Below are 20217 nucleotides of genomic sequence, written 5' to 3' on the forward strand. Positions count from 1 at the left end.
CCCTGAGAAGAGTTCTTGCCCATGAACTTTATGCAGGCATCCCTTCAATTCAAGTAACAACAAACTGCCACCACAACCCCACAGAACTATGTATAGGCTACAAAGAGGTTCACCTTAGAAGATCACTTTTTGTTAACAGGTAGGGCTTTCTAAATCAGTTAAAAAGCTAGAGTTAAAATGTAACTTTCACCTTCTCATTTAATCCACGAAGGATTTTTAATTCTTTAATTTATTCAGAAAAGAAATAAAAATTACGTTACAGAACTCAGAAAAAGAAATTTGGATGTTTAATGAGACATGCAAGTGCCATGTCTGCCACCTGACACTTATCTGACTAACACACTAACAAGATTGATGGCTGATACCTAGAAGGTTCTGTACTGATCATGAGATTTCAGAGAGCAGTTTTTTCAAAAAAAAAGAAAAAAAAAAAAAAAGAATCTCACTGAATTGTATTAACAAGTGCATGAGACTCCTATTGCCTAATGTAGAACAGAACTCAAAGATGGAACAGTCAGAGTAGCCCATGGTACCTATCCTAGTGGGAAGAAAAAACAAAAAGACAATAAAAAAAAAAAAAAAAAAAAAAGACTCCAGAAGAGTTTCTCTGGCATATTTCACCTGTCTGAAGATATCAACACACACCCAGCAGTTGTCCTAAAATGTCTTAGTGCAGTGAAACATAAGCCAACAGAGATACTTCAACAAATGATTTTTAGAACTCTCAAGAGAACTAAAAATATATTGTCATACTTCAATTTTACTAAATTAGAAAGGTCTAAGCAAGGCTCCTCTGTAAAAATGCAAATTAACTAGACATCCTATAGCAATTCACACTACTGTTAACTACCAAAGCACATTCAAAATATTTCACATTCACCATATGTGATCCTTTTGCTTCACCATGTCACATGAAAACATCCTATCATCCGTCCTTCTTAAAATGGTTTAAGGCAACTTCTTTCACTTTTCTTTACAGTGTGCTGCAAACATACAGAATTACCTTAGAATGCTTCTCAAAGTGAGGCAAGGACCTGTTCTCAAATCCATCAGGAACTCGGGACCCACTGATAGCTTGCTGACCTACACAAGCAATCATCTGGGAAATATTAATGAAGGAGCCTGAAAAGAAAGAAAAAAAATCTCACTCACAAATGAAGAATATCACTGCTCCTCTAATGAGCTATCTTTACTTTAACGAAGATTATTTAGCTTCACAATTCATCAAAAATGCGCTTAGAATTGCAACAGTTAACAAAGCTTTTCCATTACTTGTCCTGTTCATTTCAGCATTTATGCAGAGACTGACAACTAAGTTAGCCAACGATACTGCTAACAACTCCTAACACTTTTTTCTTCCTGTCATAGAGAGTCACACCACCACTATTTGCCTACAGTCCTTGTATTATCCTGTTGTGTATTACGGATTGTTTTTTATACAACCCATAATCCTAACCTACCTATTTTGCTTCACAATTTCTTCAATAAACATATTCTAACAATATTTTTGATGAAGGGCTCAGTGTCTACAAAGATTCCTAGAACACATTAAGTCCTAAAGAATTAAGTCACTAACTCAGAAGTTTTATTTGCTGAACATCCTTGCAAACAATGGCCCCCCTCCCTTAAATTACACACTTAATATCCTTCTTCTTAGATTCCAGTATTTTTTCAGAAATAGAAAATGTTACCTTGAGGGCTTTCCACAGTTTATTAGAGACAAATAAACAAAGGCAAACGGTGATTTCTTCCAATTCTCACAGAAAACAATGGAAACCTCAGATAGTAATTTGAGTACAAAACAAGCATTTACTACACAGGTGGTCCTTCAGAAACAAAGCAGTGAAGATGGCTGAGGGTGCAAGCAAGGACAGGTAGCCTAGGAGGAACAGGGCGAAATTGTCTGAGCAGCCAGGTGTGAGGTTAGGAAAGCTACAGCCCTGACAGAATTAGATCTGGCCACAGACGTCAAGGACAACAAGATCAGCTTCTATAGGTACATCGGTGATAAAAGGAAGACTAGGGAGAACGTGGGTACTCTCCAGAAGGAAATGGCAGACCTTCTTCCCCGGGACACGGAGAAGGATGACCTTGTTTGCCTCAGTCTTCACTGGCAGCTGCTCCAGCCACCCTGCCCGAGCTGCAGAAGGCAAAGGCAGGACTAAGAGAATGAAGAACCATCCACTGTAGGAGATCAGGCTCAAGACCATCTGAAAAACCTGAAGGTGTACAAGTCCACGGGACCCGATGAGATGCGTCTGCATGTCCTGAGGCAACTGGCAGATGAAGTGGCCGAACCACTCTCCATCATCTTTGAGAAGTCATGGCAGTCTGGTGGAGCCACCACTGACTGGAAAAGGGAAAATGTAACCCCTGTTTTTAATAAGGGAAATAAGGAAGACTCAGGGAACAACAGGCTGGTCAGTCTCACCTCTGTGCCTGGCACGATCATGGAGCAGATCCTCCTGGAAACTATGCTAAGGCACATGGAAAATAAGACTGTGACTGATGACAGCCAACACAGCTTCACCAAGAGCAAATTGTGCCTGGTGGCCTTCTGTGACGGGGTTACAGCACTGGCGGACAAGGGAAAAGCAACTCGTGTCATCTACCTGGACTTGTGCAAAACTTTTGACATTGTCCTGTTTGACATCCTTGTCTCTAAACTGGAGAGACCTGGATATGATATGTGGACCACTTGGTGGATAGAGAATTGGGCTGGATGGTTGCACCCAGAGTTGCGGTCAATGGCTCGACGTGCATGGGGAGACCAGTGTGGTGACGAGTGGTGCTCCTCAAGGGTCAGCACTGGCACCAGAACTGTCTTTGTGGGTGACATGGATGGTGGGATGTTTGTCCACAACAAGTGGGCAAGTTTACTGACAATACCCAGCTGTGTGGTGCTGCTGACAAGCTGGAGAGAAGGGACACTCTCCAGGGCGACCTTGACAGGCTTGAGAGGTGGGCCCTAACAAATCTCATGAAATTCAACAAAGCTAAGTGCAAGGTGCTGCACCTAGACTGGGCAATCTCAAGCACAAATACAGGCTGGGCAGAGAATGGGTGGACAAAAGCCCTGAGAAGGACTTGGGGGTGTTGGTGGACGAGAAGCTCAATATGACCCAGTAACGTGCGCTTGCAGCCCAGAAAGCCAACTGTACCCCAGGCTGCATCAAAAAATGTGGCCAGCAGGTTAAGGGAGATTATTCTCCCCCTCTACCCCACTCACGTGTGATCCCACTTGGAATGCTGCATCTAGCTCTGGGGCCCCCAACTTAAAAAGGACATGAAACTGTTGGAGCGAGCCCAGAGGAGGGACACCAAGATGACCCGGGGGCTGGAGCCCCTCTCCTGTGAAGGCAGGCTGAGAGAGCTGGGGCGGTTCAGCCCGGAGAAGAGAAGGCTCTGGAGAGACCCCAGAGCAGCCTTCCCGTACCTGGTGGGGGGCTACCAGAAAGCCGGAGAGGGACTTTTTACAAGGGCAGGTAGCAATGGGACAAGGGGAAATGGACAAGGGGGAACAGCTCTAAACTGGAAGAGGGTATGCTGAGATGAGAGATAAGGCAGAAATTGTTCCCCGTGAGGGCGGCGAGGCGCTGGCCCAGGCTGCCCAGAGCAGCTGGGGGTGCCCCATCCCTGGCAGTGCTCAAGGCCAGGCTGGACGGGGCTTTGGGCAACCTGGGCTGGTGGAGGGTGTCCCTGCCCGTGGCAGGGGGCTGGAACTAGATGGTCTTTAAGATCCCTTGCAACCCGAACTATTCTATGATTCTCTGAAATATGAGTTCCAATCCCTTATGTAATTTCCACTTGATTTTTCTATGTGATAGAGATACTGAAGTCAGAAATGCAACTGAACCCTTTCTATTGATGAGTTAATTCATGTATTAAGAACATCTTAAGGATGCTTTTCAACTTGTACTAAAACTTTAAAGATACAAAAACTAGCACATCAGCATGATTTTAATTAACTATACCCAAACTGTACTTACTGAGAAGCGTCACTTCAAATCTATATGACATGAAAGTAACACTTGCACAACTGACTGCGTAAAACAAGCTATAAAGACAACAGAAGTAATTTTGAGAACAGTGATGGAGCATGCAATCTACTTACAAAGTTTAGCTATACGTACCTTTAGAACCACAGAGAGCCATGATAAGGGGACTGTTGCTCTTGTCCAGTTCTCTGAGACAGGCACTGCCAGCATGATCTCTGATAACAGAGAGTTCTTTAAGGATTAAGGCCTGAAAACCAAATTTCAGAATTCAGCATTTGTTAAAAGATACCATATGCTAACAGTACTCTACCACTTGCCAGCAATACCTTCAATAGTCAAAGGAAATTCTAAATACAAGAGAGAAAGAAACCTAGACATTGCTTTGAGGAAAACAAGTTTAACTTCTAACTTGTATAACTTTCCAGTTTGCTGCACAAAAAGTCTTTGCTGGGATAAGACAGGTAGCCAGGAACATGCCAACCTCTTTTGTCAGCAGCACCAATTTAAGCTAAACTGAGCACTGAACTAAGCTTTAAATCTCATTGCACTATGTGAAAAGTTACCACAAAGGAGGAAAAAAATAAAAAAAGATATAAAAAAAAATATTTTGGACTGCTGTCAGAGAGTACAAAGATGATCTCTCCATTTGTTAAAAAAGTAACAACAGCATCAAAAAAAACACTTTATGACATACACAGGTGTCTGAAAAGAGGAAGAGTGGGAAAGACTGCAAGGCTCCTCCTTCAGCCAGACTGCCACTTCAAACTGGAAAACTGACAGTACTTCATCATAGGGTAAGGTTTTTCTGGTTGGTTGTTGTTGTTGTTGCTTTGGTTTCTTTCTTTTTTTTTTCTTTCTACTTTTTTTAAAGGTAAATACTTGTCATTGACTAGCCAAGACAACAGATGTATAGAACCACTGAATACAATGAAAACTGTGTTTTTCACCTGACTTCATTAAGTCGCCATTCATAAGCTTTTGGGCAACATTCACTGCTCCTCATCAAAACTTCTACAGAAGAAAAAAACCAGCATAACCACTTAACTTTTGCCCCAGTAAGGGTCAAGAAAACACTTGCATATAAACACATCTATAACTAAAGGAACGTTTTGCTTCTTGGATTAAGTTCTTTATCATTACTGTTCTTTACTAACTTAGCAAATACTGAAAAATGTAATTAACCCTGTTCCAATTACCTACGTAATTGTATTCTCTTGTATGTCGCCCCAATACATCCAGCCTGGAGGGAGGGAGGATCTTAGTTGTTTAGTATTTATCTAACATTTTTAGATGCATACAAGCATCTAAATGTTAAGCCTAAACAGATTCAGCTAAAGTTGCATACATACCTAGGGACCCTATTTGCTCCTATCTATAGGTTTCAGAAGAGAGCTTCGAACTTCACAATTTACATGAATATAGTTGCTAAGTCTCTAAATATACAGTGATTTAAATTAGAAATTTTACCTCTAGCGTCTCCTCTGCAGTACAACCAGGCTGCTGCTGTAGCTTGCCAGTGTTCAGAGCTTCAATATACTCATCACATTTCTTATAGCCAGCATTCAGGAGCTCATACTTCGCTTTTAGCAGGCCTTGCCCAGGGGTTACATCACCAATTCCAATTGAAAAGCCACGATTAGCTATTATTAAAAATAATAATAATAATTAAATACATTATATCGGTAGCTCAATCTCATACAGAGTAAACAAATTAAAACCTAGAAATATTACTATCAGGAACTTCTATTTTTTCCTCCCACCATATGACCATCATAAGCACAATCAGGTGTTTCGTTGTTTCTGCCAGCTTCACAGCTAGCTTATTTTATTTTTTTTAAACACAGTATATTATATTTGAAGCAAAAATCTTGCTTGATTGCTCTGTATTTCTGCTTTAAGATACTATTTTACAAGGAAATGTACTTACAAAGATAGACGGGAGCAAGTCTGGCTAGTCGTGACATGGCATCTGCAGCTTCTACCTGTCCCCAGTCTCTCAGCAAGATGTAGAATATATTGTTCTTGGATCCTGAACCTAAGGTTCCTTTGTCCATACTGCCGCTCATTAACTCACTGTTTTGAATTGTGACATCTAGAAACAAAAAGGCAAAAAGAAATCATCCATTTTTGAGAACATTAGGTAAATTCTAGTAATCGGTTGTGGAGTAGGTTTTTAAATAAAAGCTCTGTTCATTAAAAGAACAAACCCCAAAGACATACCTTTAATGTCTCTGGAGATGTGCGTGAGTAAGTATTTTAGGGGAACGGCCTATGACCCAGCCTTATCAACTGAAGTTAAATTTTATTTCCCTTCTTAGAAAGGCAACTGTAGCCTATTTAAGACTTGTGAGAAACACTGTGAAGAATCCTTTTTGTAAAAAAAATAATCAAAAATTGTTTCCTGAACTAGAACAAAGCCTTCAATCTCATCTGTCCAGAAATGAAGCCCTCAATCATGCATAATAAACCAATAGTATTTGTTTATTTACTTAAAGTAGAGCAACAGAATTGCAGAAGTGAAGTTACAGTTCTGTTACTCAAAGATTCTGATATTCAGTTCAACTGAATCACCTCTGGAGGCACAGCCCAAATTTAAAAGACACACTTGGACTCTGATGTCTCTTTAATTACAAGAATATCATAACGACATCCGTCTTGCCTGTAGGCCTGTACCCACTGCCTCTTTTGAATTATTTACTTTTGCTTCGTCAGGAACCTTCCACTTCAGGCACTGAATCTTCTTTCTAAGCTTCAGCCTTTAGCCAATTAAAAATAATCTTCTGTACCTGTACCTTAGACAAATTTTCTATGATAACAGTACAATATATGCTCATCCTCATTATGTACCTTTCAAAGAACTGGTGTCTGTAGATGGATCCAATTTATATCATTTTATGCGGAATGCTGTAGACGTTTGCACACTGTACTCTATGCTCAATATCTTCAATGTGAATCTAGGTAATCATCTTGAACCAGAAGTCATTGCTCTATTGCTTATTATATATAATAAAAATGTGATACAAGGATTTATTGAGATTTTGGAGAATTTGCAGAGAACTTTCTGAAGAAAACTAGCGTTGCTTCAGAAATTAACTTTCTTCAAAGAACTGAACAGAGCCACCAACGAAATCCAAAAGTTTTCTGCATCATCTGCTACTGTCAAACTCAGAAAATGGAAGTTCTTCCCGTACTTCCTAACATGAAAATACTGTGGAGCAAAGACGCTCTGTGTTCACATGAGTGTGAACAGGATTATTGTTACCTTCCACCCCACATTCTTTAAGAGGCTGAAAAAACATGCCACCATGTTTATAACCAACCCCACAACTATGAAGTGGTCCTATCTTCTAAAGAATCGCTCAGAGTCTGGTGCAGAGTGGATTCGAGTCCTAATTGGTAAAATCTTTCTGACATCAACATTGCATGACAGATACACTGTAAACCAATGGTCCCTCCCCAAGTTCCTTAACTCACACTTCCGAGCAGCAAGGCACCAAGCTAATCTTGCCTGCTCAAGTTCTTTTCCACCTGTTACCACATGAATGACAAACGAATAATAAGCAAAGCCTTGCTTGTCTCCTACAGCTTCTTCAACTCTCATGCTCTGCATTCCATCTGCCACTCTGACTTCCCTAACTGGAAGGATACAGACGGTTTGCTATCCTAGGGATATCTACCCACCTTACATACCCTAAACTCCTTTCACTGTTTTGACTTCTAATCCCTGTATTACTAAACCCATTTAGGATATTAAATTTTTCCATTTGCCCTCTGCACAACCACTTCCTAAGCTGCTTTGCTTTTATCTTTCTCTTACGTACAAATATTACGTTACTATCACGACAAGCCTAGCATCATACAAAAGATTTTATTACAAGAAAACACCCAAGTCTTTTCTTTGGTGTTCAACATGACTTCAGCTTTTGAGGAAAAACTGCATAGTTTTATTTCTTACTTCAAGGATATTTATGTGAAGTACTGCTTTAACTCCCACAGTCAGCTCAACAGCAACAAACTCAACAAAACAATAGGTACAATTTCTTGGAAAACACAGCCTTAGAAGCGTCACTCACAAGAATCATTGTAACACAGGTCTTCCCCTTTGCCGCAATACTGCTTGCCCTTGGTTCGTAGATTGGCTTTTACAGGACAATCATCACTGGGTTTGAGAATGAGGCTGAAAACCTGTTTTCCTGTCCAGAGTGTTACAGGCTTCGAGAAACAAAAAGACAAGAATTAGGATTAAAGAATTTATATTACAACTACAGTAAAACAACAAGCAAGAATTTAATCGTAAAATGGTTTTCTATACAGAACCTTTCTATGCTGAACTATACTTGCAGAAGTGCACAGTAGCATTCCTTTGAGGGGGGAAGTATTATGCACTTTATTATAGATACAGAAACACTGACTGCTGAATGGTTATCCTTTATATAAGGGCATCTGCGTTCATTTAGAGAAACATGCTCTATTGCTCCCTCTTACTGTCATGTTTCCCTTCCTGATTAGAAAACTAAAGAAACAAAAAAGATGCTGCTACTACCATTTCACTTCTCAAAGAGGTTAAACACTCACAATTCCTTCTTTATGTAGTGTCTTTGGTACAAATTTTTCAGTTAAAAAACCCCACACAATTATGTATTCCCTTCAGCTGTAGTTAAACATAAGTAACTCTCACAGCTAGCACTAAAATTATTCATTTGGAGTGACCAAAGCAGTCGAAGAATCCCTGCTCCTGGCTATTAGCAAATGTTCATATAAATTTATAAAATTCACATTAGATACTGCCCATAATTGCTCTGACCTTGCTTTAAACCAGTATTATTCACTGGCATTTCAATTTCACTTTCTGAATTTCCCTAATATTACACTTATTGTGAAATTCAAGGGTATAAAAAAATCCCCAAATTTATACACTAGTACTTAGTATTTAACAAACCTGAAAATGTACCCAACTATCTCAAAACAATACTGTTTGCCTCAAATACAAAATTAATCAAATACAGACACCCTTAAATGTATGCGAATGAGGGCTTATATGACATCATAGCTCTCTCCAAAGTCTGTGACAAATACACAAATACTCTGCTCTCCATAATAAATATTTTCCATACGTGAACCAATAAAAACCCCAACCAACTAACCTAATCACAAGGCACTATCTTCTTTTATCTTAAACACAGATTAACAACTAAAGCATACTATTTCCCAGGTTTAATACCTCCTAGATTTGGGATACTGAAACACAGAACTGTTGAGCATTTCAGGACATTACTTGAGGACACTCAAGGAGTAACTGTCCACTTAGCTGTGTATTAGTCTGTACAGCCAGTAACAGTGAGGTTACTAAGAATGATGGATCTTCTACTGACCACAAACAGCCAAGTGGTCTGTCTCAGGGTAGCAGGAGAGTAGGCAAAGCTGTGTTTGAATTCTTAAGGAACCCTGCATCCCCACTGTACCATGCAAAGTTGACTGTTCAGGATCAGGAACCATGCAACAACTTCTGCATAGCTTTGACCCTGAATTCTGATCCTTGCACTTACAAATACTAAATTTCATACAAAACTGATGTCAGAGAAAACAAGAACTGTCTCTGCTGCGAACATTACCACGTGTCAAAACCAAACAACAGAAGGCAGCTTAGTAACATTTTAAAAAATAGTTTGACACACCCTCAAAATTGCTGGAGGTGGGAGACGAACTTTAATCTTCTCATCCTTGCCAACCAGGATAGAAGCAATAATTTGACAGGCTTTGGCTCGATCAAAAAAGGTATCTTTTAATGTAAGAAGATAGGCACCTAGAACGTAAAACATTATTAATGTGACAGACTAAAATGAGATTAAATTTAAAAGCTATTGCATATTCAGTATCAATGATTTCATTCTAATGCTAGTTACATACTTACTATGCAAAATGACAATAGTTTAGACTGCTTTAGTTGTAAATCCTTTCCAGAGTTATTTCTTTCATTGCTACGCACTCAAATTTCTAAAAATTTGAACCAGTGCATTTCTATAATCTGTTCTCTCTCTCTAACTCTGTTCCATAGGTAAAAATAAGGCCTTGGCATTAAATTTTGTACACTTTCTTTTGTATAATTCATCAGATGTTTCCCGAAGAGTTAAGGAAACTTGAAGGTACTTACTGCAGGTTGAAACTAATTTTTGACTGATGAATTCAACTCCTCTACCATAATTATAAGCAGTTTATATGGTCTACCTAGTGCATACAAAGACCTCAACCATTCATTTCCTCTGTCAGAGAAACAGTGCAAAACATACGCAAAGGTAATAAATAATTGCAGTCAGAAAGGCAGACAGTATCAGAAGATTCTGAGGATATCATAATATTTCAGACTAACAACAGCCTTCATTTCATAATACCACTGACTTGTGAAAGGAGCATTTTTTTAATTAATACAGAAAAATTCTCAAAAGAGGGTAGTGATCCTGATGGAACAACTGTTAAATCACACAGCTTTAAAACTGGCTTATATACACACCTGTGAGGAAATCCTGAATAGCAGCGATAAGAGGTTCTCCATTTCTTGGTGTTACCAAATTTGCTTTAGTCTATATGATATAAGAAACAAGACAGAATGAAAAAAAAGACACATTTGAAGACACCGTCATTTGTCATTCAGAAGGAAACAGCATTTAAGACAGTTATTTCAGCAAATATTGGCAAAGTTTATTCTAAATCAAAGTACTGCTTTCTTCAAAGACAGAAAAAATAAACTAGAAGTTTCATTGTGCTACAGTCCATTGACAGTTAAGGAACAATTTGAGAACAGTTGCTGGAAATTAAATATTCTGTTTCCAAAGCAGAAGTTGCAATCAAATTGATGTGTTTGGTAGGTTACTGTTCAAACAGGACAGGGAAGGGAAAACTAGCTTTGGGAACCTAAGAAGGGACAAAAGAGGTTATGCTTGCTACAGGGAGATACCGAAATATTTCAAGTTCTGTGGCCCCTACTGATACACAATAATCAAACTAGCCACTTGCACTGGCCCCATTTTCTTACATCTTACTCAGACTACTTCTCCAGTTAGCCGCCCCCACCTATGCAGCACAGTTTTGCCTGAACCATGGGGAGAGGGCAGTTCTTAAGCTTGCTAATCAGTCCAGCAAGCCAAGACATTCTGCAGCCAACAGTTGCGTGGTACGTCTGAAATAGCAGCAGCATGTAGTCACCCTCAAGGAGCAGTTACTGCAAAATCCTCAGACTGACACTATTCACTACTTTCACACCACAGATCACTGCCTGCAACCATCGGATCCTTCTTTATCTATGCTCTTTCTCCCTTTTTTCTCTTCCCCAAGAGCCCGCTGTCTCCTGCCTTCTCTAGTAAACTGGTACTCTTAGTAAACTAGTAAACTTGTACTCCAGTACAAGCACACTACTGCTGCCTCATTTCCAGTCAGTCTCACTGTCTGCCATTGCTGGGCTGTCAGACCACAATGCTAAGTACCTATCCGAAACCAGGACACTGGCGAAAGAGCCACCCTATTTTGGTAGCAATCACTAAGGACAGTCAGGCAGAAAAAGACTACTGACACCTACTTAAAACCACTGAATTTTCCACGGGTGCTAAACATAAGTCTACTGGACTGCCACTGCGTAACAGTCCTAACTAGTCTTCAGGCAGCTTCACAGTCACACAATATCCACATCCAGGAATCTTGATAATATTCCAGATTTCACACGCATGTTAAGAAATACAGAGCTCAGCCCACCTGTCACTAGCAAAATCCCAACCCCAACATTATCAACCTACCCCCATTAAAACAAGTGCTTCTGCTTTTGCTTCTTCTGTCTGAGGAAGGTGAAGGTTCATCTCATCTCCATCAAAGTCTGCATTGTATGGTGTACAGACACATTCATTAAATCTGAATGTCCTATGAGGTTTTACTCTAGCCTGGGGAAAAACAAAAACAACAACAACAACAAAGTGATGCACATGCAGTCAAGCATGCTGAAAGATGAAAAGCCATGCCACAGTGCTTCCTTGTGAGCTTTATCTTTTCTTTTTAATACAGACATGAGTCAAAATTTCCGATTACAGAATTTAACTCGAACAGGAACTGACAGAAATTGTAGTCAGGTTACGTTATACAAACGTAGATAATGACTTCCATTATGAAGAATTTACACAAAGCCCAGAACACAACATGCTTTGTAGAGTTCACATCAACTCTACAAAAATTAAATGCTTACGCAAGAACAGATACCAAGGTTAATTATGAGTATTAACAGAATTGTCCAGGCAGCATACTGCCCAGTTAGGCATCAATTCCCACGCAAAAGCACAACTGCACTGTACTCATTCCCACAGAGCGTTTCAAAAGCAGCTGTTTATTTTGGTGTAAGTGAGAATCACCAGCGAAGGCAGATCACATTCGTCCCCCTCAGGGCCACACCTCCTGCATGTTAGGCTGCGTTTGCACTTACTATGTGAGCCATGATGCTCAGCTTATGAAGAGACGGTTGTCGGTTGAACAGGACTATGTCACCATCTATGAGATGTCGCTCCACGATATCACCAAACTTCAGCTCCTGGGCCATCTTTTCTCGGTTTCCATATTTCAAAAATCTTATTAGTAAGACGTAACAATGAAGTCAGAAGAAAAAGTCAGAAAGATGTAAAGACAACTGAAAATAAATTGTGTTTATAATGCAAGCTCTTCCATTAAACATTGGAGCATTTGTATTACAATAACAAGAAGACAACACTGGTGTGGATTGCATCATTTATAAAAATAAAGAATTTGTTTCAACGCTATCAGGCAGTATAGGGCGTTTTACTCATATACTATCACTTACTACCCATAACCTGACCGCAGATTAGCTCTCCCACGAAAACAGCCAGTACGTGCCCACAACTGCCCATTTTCATTTATGTCTGTACTATTCCCTCTACTTCAAATAAGAAAAATTTAGTCATAAAAAACCAAACCACATAGTTGCAGTCCACTATCATTAGTATGTACATTTAAATGTAACAGATTATCTGAAAAGAAATTGTACACTAAGCCTGAAGAGATCATGACAATTTTTTGTTACTGCCTTTTATAAAAGATTCTGAAAATAAACATTAATCCCTGTAGGCTTTCACACTGCAGTAAGAACAAGCTGATGGGGAGAAATAAGAAGCGAATCATTACAGATAAGCATGTTACCTTTTCATCTGCGTGTGCCTTTGCTGGATGAAGTTGGCTCCAGGATGAACATCAGGACCATTACAGACAAGTTTCCTCATAAAATTAATATTTGCTTTGTTCACCTGTTGCATAAAGACTTCAATAAGAAACAAACGAAACACTTTTCAGACCTCTTGTTTCTGTTGGTCGTTTCTGCATTTTCTAATTTTAGGCTCAACTGAAAATCCCCCTCAAAGCCTCCAGCTGCTGAAGCGAACAGGCAGGAGGAAATAGATCAGAAAAATGTAAGTCAATCTTAGAGCAGAATATTCAGAGTGAAATTAAATTAAAAGTCTGGGAAGTAAATTCAGGAATAAAAGTACCCAACCACTCCTTAGACAGATACACCAACAAACACATGAAGCTATATAAAGTTAAAAAACTACCAAGCAAAACTTCTCTCTCGACATGTCATTCCTTACACCGTATGCCTTCACAGTATTCGCATGTATCTGACACCACAACCTTCATTTACCAGCAGCAATGCAACTGGCAAAGCATCACTGAATGACATTTTGAACATAAAGGAATACATTGACTCCCTTTTATAGTAAGACTATAAAGAAAAACACTGAGGTCTGGTTTAAAAAAATAAAAAAAAGTTTTGGTTCTATGCTACTTACCTTTTCAGGAAAGGTTAGTATTTTAGCGACATGAATAGGCACTGCTACTTCATCTATTCTTAAGTTAGGATCAGGTGAAATGACCGTTCTGCCAGAGAAATCCACTCGCTTTCCAGACAGATTGCCTCTAAACCGACCTAAAGTGAAAACTCTTCTATAAAAAAATTGTTTCAAAATGTTGCCTGTTAAGACAGCATATTAGAACATCTCTCAAGGTACTTCAATAAAGCGCAACACATAGTGGCGGAGAGATGCTTTGGAATAGCAAATATTTGTGGATTAATTAAAAAAAAAAAAAAAAAGGAGATAATTAAAAACAACTTTAGACAAACCTTGCTTTCCCTTAAGTCTCTGAACAAAACCTCGGGTCCATTTTTTAGGTGCCATGTTGAGAGGAATTCCGGAGAGCTCACTATTAATGTACAGGGCACACTGTAGTTGAAGAAAATCCCAGTCTTCCATAATCATCTGTGTCTTGGCTCCTGATATCCTATGCTAAACAAAACAGTAATCCAGTTAGGAAAATAAGTGTAAGAACGCTAAACTAGCAAAGAATTTTTCTGCTCGGAGTACAACTCTTCTTTCGAAACTAAACGTTAAAAAAATTCATACACTGGAATGAAAAAGGCAAAACAACTTTACAACAGGATGCATAGTGCTATGTAAGATACTAAGGCCACTCACAAGAGAACCCAGCAAAAAACTTCCTTTGGCTATCATCAGCTTTGGACAAAAGCTCACAAAACTATGCATTTGTTTAAATTACATTTTTCCCATGCCACTTAAGTTAAGCTAATGTAACTTCACAGCCAGGAAAATTACCTGTAAACAATAATTTTTGGCAATTATGGGAGAGTCAGCACTCACTTGACTTTGTCTGCCTGACAACAGACTAGTTTTGAAAAGCCTGAAAAGTATTAGTCTGGTAGAACTTTTCTAAATAAAATGATAAATTGTCACATTTACTTCTAGCCTCAATGCGATAACGATGCTAACTGAAACCTGGGCAAAGAAGCAGTAAAAACAGAGGAATTCTACACAGAAAAAAACCCCAACCCAACAGGTATAACGTTTTCATTATAAGCGACCACTTAAGAAGTGCCATAGTCAGAGTGGGGAGAAGGAAGAAAAAAAACCCAAAGGGAATGGGAGGGAAAAAAAAAAACCAACAAGAAAACCAGTTGAGCTTACAGACCAGAACTCAAAGGAAAAAACATTTCCCATAACCCACCAGCAGATCTTCAGCAGGTCCTGTACTGCAAGCTGCCAGTCAGCCAGCTCCATCCGAAGCAAGTTTCTCCATTTCGTTCAACAAAACGCCAAATGACACAGCAGCACAGTACAGTATTGCTTGCTAGATTGTAAGCAGTAAGACAAGTAAAGCCACTTGCTATATTAAATTCTAGTGAAATCATTTCAAAGGCAACAGTCTCTGAGAGCCTGGCAGGACGACTCACCTTTTTTATTACATCATTAAGGAAAATTATCTCTGTCAGTTTCATTGTTAAGTCATCTTCATTGGTTCCAGACTTTAAGTCGCTCACGACAGAGGGTCTGATACACAGTGGAGGCACCAAGAGTCGTCTGAGGATCAAATCTGAAGGTTTACCTGCTTCTGGGTTCATTAGAAGCAGAGGGATGTCTTCTGCTGGGATCCTTTTGAAGAGGTTCAATACTACCAAAGGATTCAAGTTTTCCTACAAAAGCCATTGGAGAATGAGGAGAACAAGCCATCATGTAACAGTTTCAATGTGTCCCTCTTCCCTTTGTTTACTGATTATTCAAAACTAAAGTATTTTTAAAGGGTAAATAGAGAACTAATCATGGAAACCAAACTATGTTTGGGTTTGCTTAATCCTAACCAAAGCTTTTAGCATCTCAGATGTTAACTTCATATATATTTTCCTTCCTTTTTTCCCCTTGTACATCAGCATTTACTTCTCATCATGTTACTCTCTCTTCTAAAGACTAAATACTGGCAGTATTTCATAGTTATTTGACAAAGCAGCTCAATAAACCTCAGATCAAACTTACTGTACATTGTATTAATTTCATTAGTGAAGAAAAGTATTAACTACAGTACTTTCTAGATCATCTTTCAAAATTTCATTTCTCTCTTCTTAGCACAACTACTGCTGTAGTGTAAGAAACTCCAGATATTCACTATTTTTTCTGTTCAAATATGTACCCTGAGATCCTCCCAGCTTGCAAAGAGCAGAAGGAAACAAAACTGCGCGCAAGGCAAAGCTGAATGAAACAAAAAGGTTAGGTAATTAAGCCTCCTCTCTTTCTCAGCATTGGGTTCTCCTGAAGAGAAAACCCACTTCTGTGTTTTGTAATCATCTCAGATTTACAGTAAAGCTACACGTACATGGCGAGTTTATATGGCCCTCTATTTCTTCTCCCTTATCTAGCTTATGGAAGTATAACACACCAAGAACATCTCCTTTCTTTACAGGGAGCTATGTATCAGAACATACCAATAAACTACATTTTTCATTTTAGTAGAGTTCGCATTATTGCAATAAATACAAACATGCCTCAAGTGTCTTTTGGCACACTAAAATCTTGGACCACCACAAAGCTTAAGCTGCTCCAGTTAAAACCTCTGAGGAGTTTCCTTTCACACACAAAAATCAGCTGAAAATTCAAGTCTTAATAAAATTCACCTGAGCTCTTCCCAGTAAGGGTTCTACTTCTTTGTTATGTTCTATGGCAGTTTCAAAGGACTGGAGAAAAGTAGATACTATTGGATCTATGACTTTCTTATTGGTCTTGTACTTTTCATGTATTATTTTCAACAAACCACACTTCTTCACAGTTCCTGCAAGCAAATAAAGGTGGGTTGTTTTTTTTTAAACAATAACAAAAACATCAGGGAAAAAACCCAAACACCCCCTCCAACACTTGAGTAAGCTACAATTCCAAAAACTAGCTAAACCTTCAGCGAACAGAAGAATAAAATAAAACTTTATCAGCTTTATTAACCAGTTGCCTGAATTGACAAAACAAGAGAACAATCGGTTAACATCTCCCTGTACGTCTGCCTTGGTGTGCCTGGATCATGATGTGGCTTCTGAAGCTGAAAGCAGGCGGTTTAAATTCACCCTCACCTCAATCACAGGCTAAGATATACCATGCTTTATATACCATCCTTCTGTCTTCCAAAATAATTTTTCAATTAAATTGTTAGAAAAATCTGAGAAATACTTTCATATCATGCAGGTAGCATTATTCACAAAACTTCCACAGACTAGGAACAAGTGCTTTCCAAACTCAATTATTTTTATTGAAGTATACTGACCTACCACTTAATTTTGTAAATGCCTTTTGTTTGTGCCTCCTTTATATGTGGCTCTAGTTATTCAGGCTGCTGTCCATTAAAACAAACAACCCACAATTTTCACGAGTTAAAACCAAAGTTTTAAGTTATGAATTTAATATCCCCTACGAATCTGTAACGCTGGAAGTCCTTTCACAGTAATATCACTTGTTCAGTGTACATGAAGGAAGAAAAAAAAAAAAAAAAGATTTTGAAAAAAGTTAAATCTTACGAACATATTCTGCCCTGAAGAACAAATTCCGTTGTAACCCAAGATGATCACAGCTCAAATACTTTCAAATTGCAGAGGATATCCTACTAGAGGATAACACGCACATCTAATCTTAAGATGTTTTAATACGATGAAAAATGAAGTTGACTCGAAATTACCAAGCCTATGAATGCTTCTATGTTAAAGCACACATCGCTGATAACAGCTCCTAATACGTTTAGAAAGGTCTTAAACAGATGGGGTTTTTGCCATTATTCAAGTATCAAATACTGCTTACCGCCATGAAGAAGCATCACATGAAACAAACCAAGCAACTAGGGCAATGCCTATATCCACATAAATGATATGTGAACAAGCACGTTCCTGGCATTAAGAATGCCACTCCCTGTTTCTTAATGAAGGCCTGAGAATATACCCATCAACTGTGGAACAAAGAAGCATATTCAAGATTTTGGTGCCAAGTAGAAGACATCACAGCAGACAACTTTAACTGCTAACGTCAAGACTCACCATTAAAGGCACCACAATAAGGACAAGTGTTTTTCTTTCGGCACTTTTCAGACACCTTCTTTTTTAGCCCTCTCTTCTGAAGATATGTAAGGCCAGGCCGCTTCAGGTAATCCAAAAACTGTTTTTTTTCTTCCACTGACAGCATGATACGGCAACAGGTTTTGCAGATCATCTTAAATGTAAGCACACATAAACACAGCTGTTTAACAGGCACATTCAGAGACCTAACCTCTCCTACCAAAACTTCAGTTGTTCAGTAGAATGCAGATTTTTTAAATTAAATATGATTGTCTTGGTTGAAAGACTAATTCATATACTGTAACACACAGAAAAAAGTACATGGAAAAAAGAAAAATACAGTCAACGAGGCAAGTCCTTCTCTAAGCTCTGCAGGACCTTAAAAACCCATACAAAGCAAACAAATTTACTGGGATGTCCTAAATGGCCAGTTATACGGCATACATTTAATTTGAATGACCATGGAAAAAATAATGGATTGAATTAATGACTCTGAGACTACAAAAAATAAACCAGATGTATTTACATCACTAAGAGTGGTATTTAATTTACAAAACACAAGATACATAAAGGTTAAATTTATAATACTATGCTATCTTGATCTTCTCAATTACTCTTTCAGGCATCATCTTTCCTTTTTCTGCCAATAAATCATAATCATGTTTACCTGTAAGATGCCTATCACAGCTTTGAAGTATCCAACATGAAAACACGGTAGTTCTAAGTCAATGTACCCATAATGTCCTAAACAATCAGCCAGATTTTTTCCACAGGTTTCACAGGGGCAGTCTTTTTCACTGGTTCCCTTTGGGAGAAGGGGAAAACACACACAGAAAAAAAAATTTAGCTGTAATGCACCGAATTAGTAGAAAATACAACAGTTCCTAACTAGTCAGCTATCCCGACAGCAGACCCGCTCCTTTTTCCCAGCATCAGAAGCATGTCAGTAGCATTACGCTCACTCCAAGGCTTAAAAAGAAAAATGTCTTTCATACATAGGCCCTGCTGATACCAGCGACATTGACTCATCCTGCTCTTGTAACTGATCTTACAGCCCGCTAACCGACAATATGGCCTTTTATAGCCATGTGTCTCTGGGCATCCCAACAACCTGGCAGAAAGAAGTTATCTCCTGCCTCAAAAGAATACTTTCCTTAAGCCTCCAAAGGCACTAAGGAAGTAGTTGTGGCTGCAGCTAACAGTCTACGCAATTCAAGCAGAGCCATTTGCACTTATTTTGGACAAGCACTACATTTCAGTTGTTCCAACTTATTTCTAACCACGTCAAGTAATTCCATAAAAAGGGTTTGGGAAAAAAAAAAGAAAAGGTTCTCACCATGCGATGGTCAAGTACTCCATACTGCAGCGGAGAGTGATGGTTGTCCTGACTATACAAGTTTTTGCTAACCACTTGGATGTGAGCTTGCTGACGCATCTCTTCTGGGGATTTCATGCCAAAACAGATGTGGCTTCTAGGATGGGAAATTTCACGTGTGTCACACATGTGCACGTACTCACAGAGATGCAGAAATATGTTACTACGTGTCCAGACGCAATGCAAAGGGAGTTAAATTCATCCACACTACCACTGAAGTAGATTGTTTTAGACAATTATTCAAAATAGCGCTGTTTTTCTGTGAATTGGTGGTTTCTACCCGAAGTTTACCGATGTTCTCAGGCAACCCTAGAGCTGCACAGCCACACGCCTGCCGAGCCAGGGCCCGAGCCAGGCCCGGCCAGCCCGGGGCCAGCTCAGCCCACACCAGCGCCTCTAGAAAGGGGAAAAACGGTAACCGCAGCTCCCTCCGCCGCTCCCCCCCCCCCCGCCGCCGCACACCGAACTCCCTGCCAGGGCCGCCCGCAGCGGCTGCAGGCCGCGCCGGCACCCCGGACGCTCCCCCAACACCGGGCAGCGGCCCCAGGGCCTCCCACCGCGCCCAGCGCCACACGGGCCGCCCCGCTCACATCTTCTTGGCCACATCTGTCTCCCTGAACTGCTCCTTCACCATGGCGGCGGGGGGGGGGAGAGGGAGGAGGGGGGATGGGTCGGGCAGCGGCAACCCCTCAGCGTGCGGCTCGGCTGCACCGAGCGGCGCAGAGCACCCTCCGCCCGCAGCGCCCCCTGCTGGCCCACGGCTAAACCCGCCTCTGAGGGAGGGCACCGCCCCTCACGGCCGCCTCCGGGGCCCACGGGCGGAGCCACGCAGGACCGCGGGGCGGGAGGCGGAAGCAGCCCCTCACAGCGCCGGTACTTGGCAGAGGGGCCCGGCTGGCTGGTCCCGGGGCCGAGCCTGGCCGCCACGCCCG

The 20217-nt window shown here is 40.1% G+C and overlaps 1 protein-coding gene across 2 annotated transcripts in view; it reads right to left on the reverse strand.

The window, feature by feature from the left end:
- Window positions 1-20146, reverse strand: part of POLR3A (RNA polymerase III subunit A) — a 41125-nt gene extending 20979 nt beyond the window's left edge. For both annotated transcript variants that reach the window (XR_008749745.1, XM_055818319.1), the window contains exons 1-18: window positions 19876-20146; window positions 19247-19382; window positions 18578-18715; window positions 17893-18064; window positions 16498-16652; window positions 15286-15525; window positions 14161-14323; window positions 13829-13965; window positions 13185-13288; window positions 12457-12598; window positions 11783-11923; window positions 10507-10576; window positions 9674-9801; window positions 8072-8210; window positions 5926-6090; window positions 5466-5638; window positions 4134-4245; window positions 1004-1122 (exon numbers count right to left, since the gene is read on the reverse strand). Coding sequence is in view for 1 of the 2 variants with exons in the window: in XM_055818319.1 (XP_055674294.1) it covers window positions 1004-1122; window positions 4134-4245; window positions 5466-5638; window positions 5926-6090; window positions 8072-8210; window positions 9674-9801; window positions 10507-10576; window positions 11783-11923; window positions 12457-12598; window positions 13185-13288; window positions 13829-13965; window positions 14161-14323; window positions 15286-15525; window positions 16498-16652; window positions 17893-18064; window positions 18578-18715; window positions 19247-19382; window positions 19876-19919 (2478 nt within the window). In the remaining variant the exon portion in view is untranslated. The remainder of the gene's footprint in view (window positions 1-1003; window positions 1123-4133; window positions 4246-5465; window positions 5639-5925; window positions 6091-8071; window positions 8211-9673; window positions 9802-10506; window positions 10577-11782; window positions 11924-12456; window positions 12599-13184; window positions 13289-13828; window positions 13966-14160; window positions 14324-15285; window positions 15526-16497; window positions 16653-17892; window positions 18065-18577; window positions 18716-19246; window positions 19383-19875) is intronic.
- Window positions 20147-20217: the final 71 nt, after the last annotated feature.

The sequence above is a fragment of the Falco peregrinus genome, chromosome 1 (assembly GCF_023634155.1).
Source record: "Falco peregrinus isolate bFalPer1 chromosome 1, bFalPer1.pri, whole genome shotgun sequence".
NCBI classification, from domain to species: domain Eukaryota; kingdom Metazoa; phylum Chordata; class Aves; order Falconiformes; family Falconidae; genus Falco; species Falco peregrinus.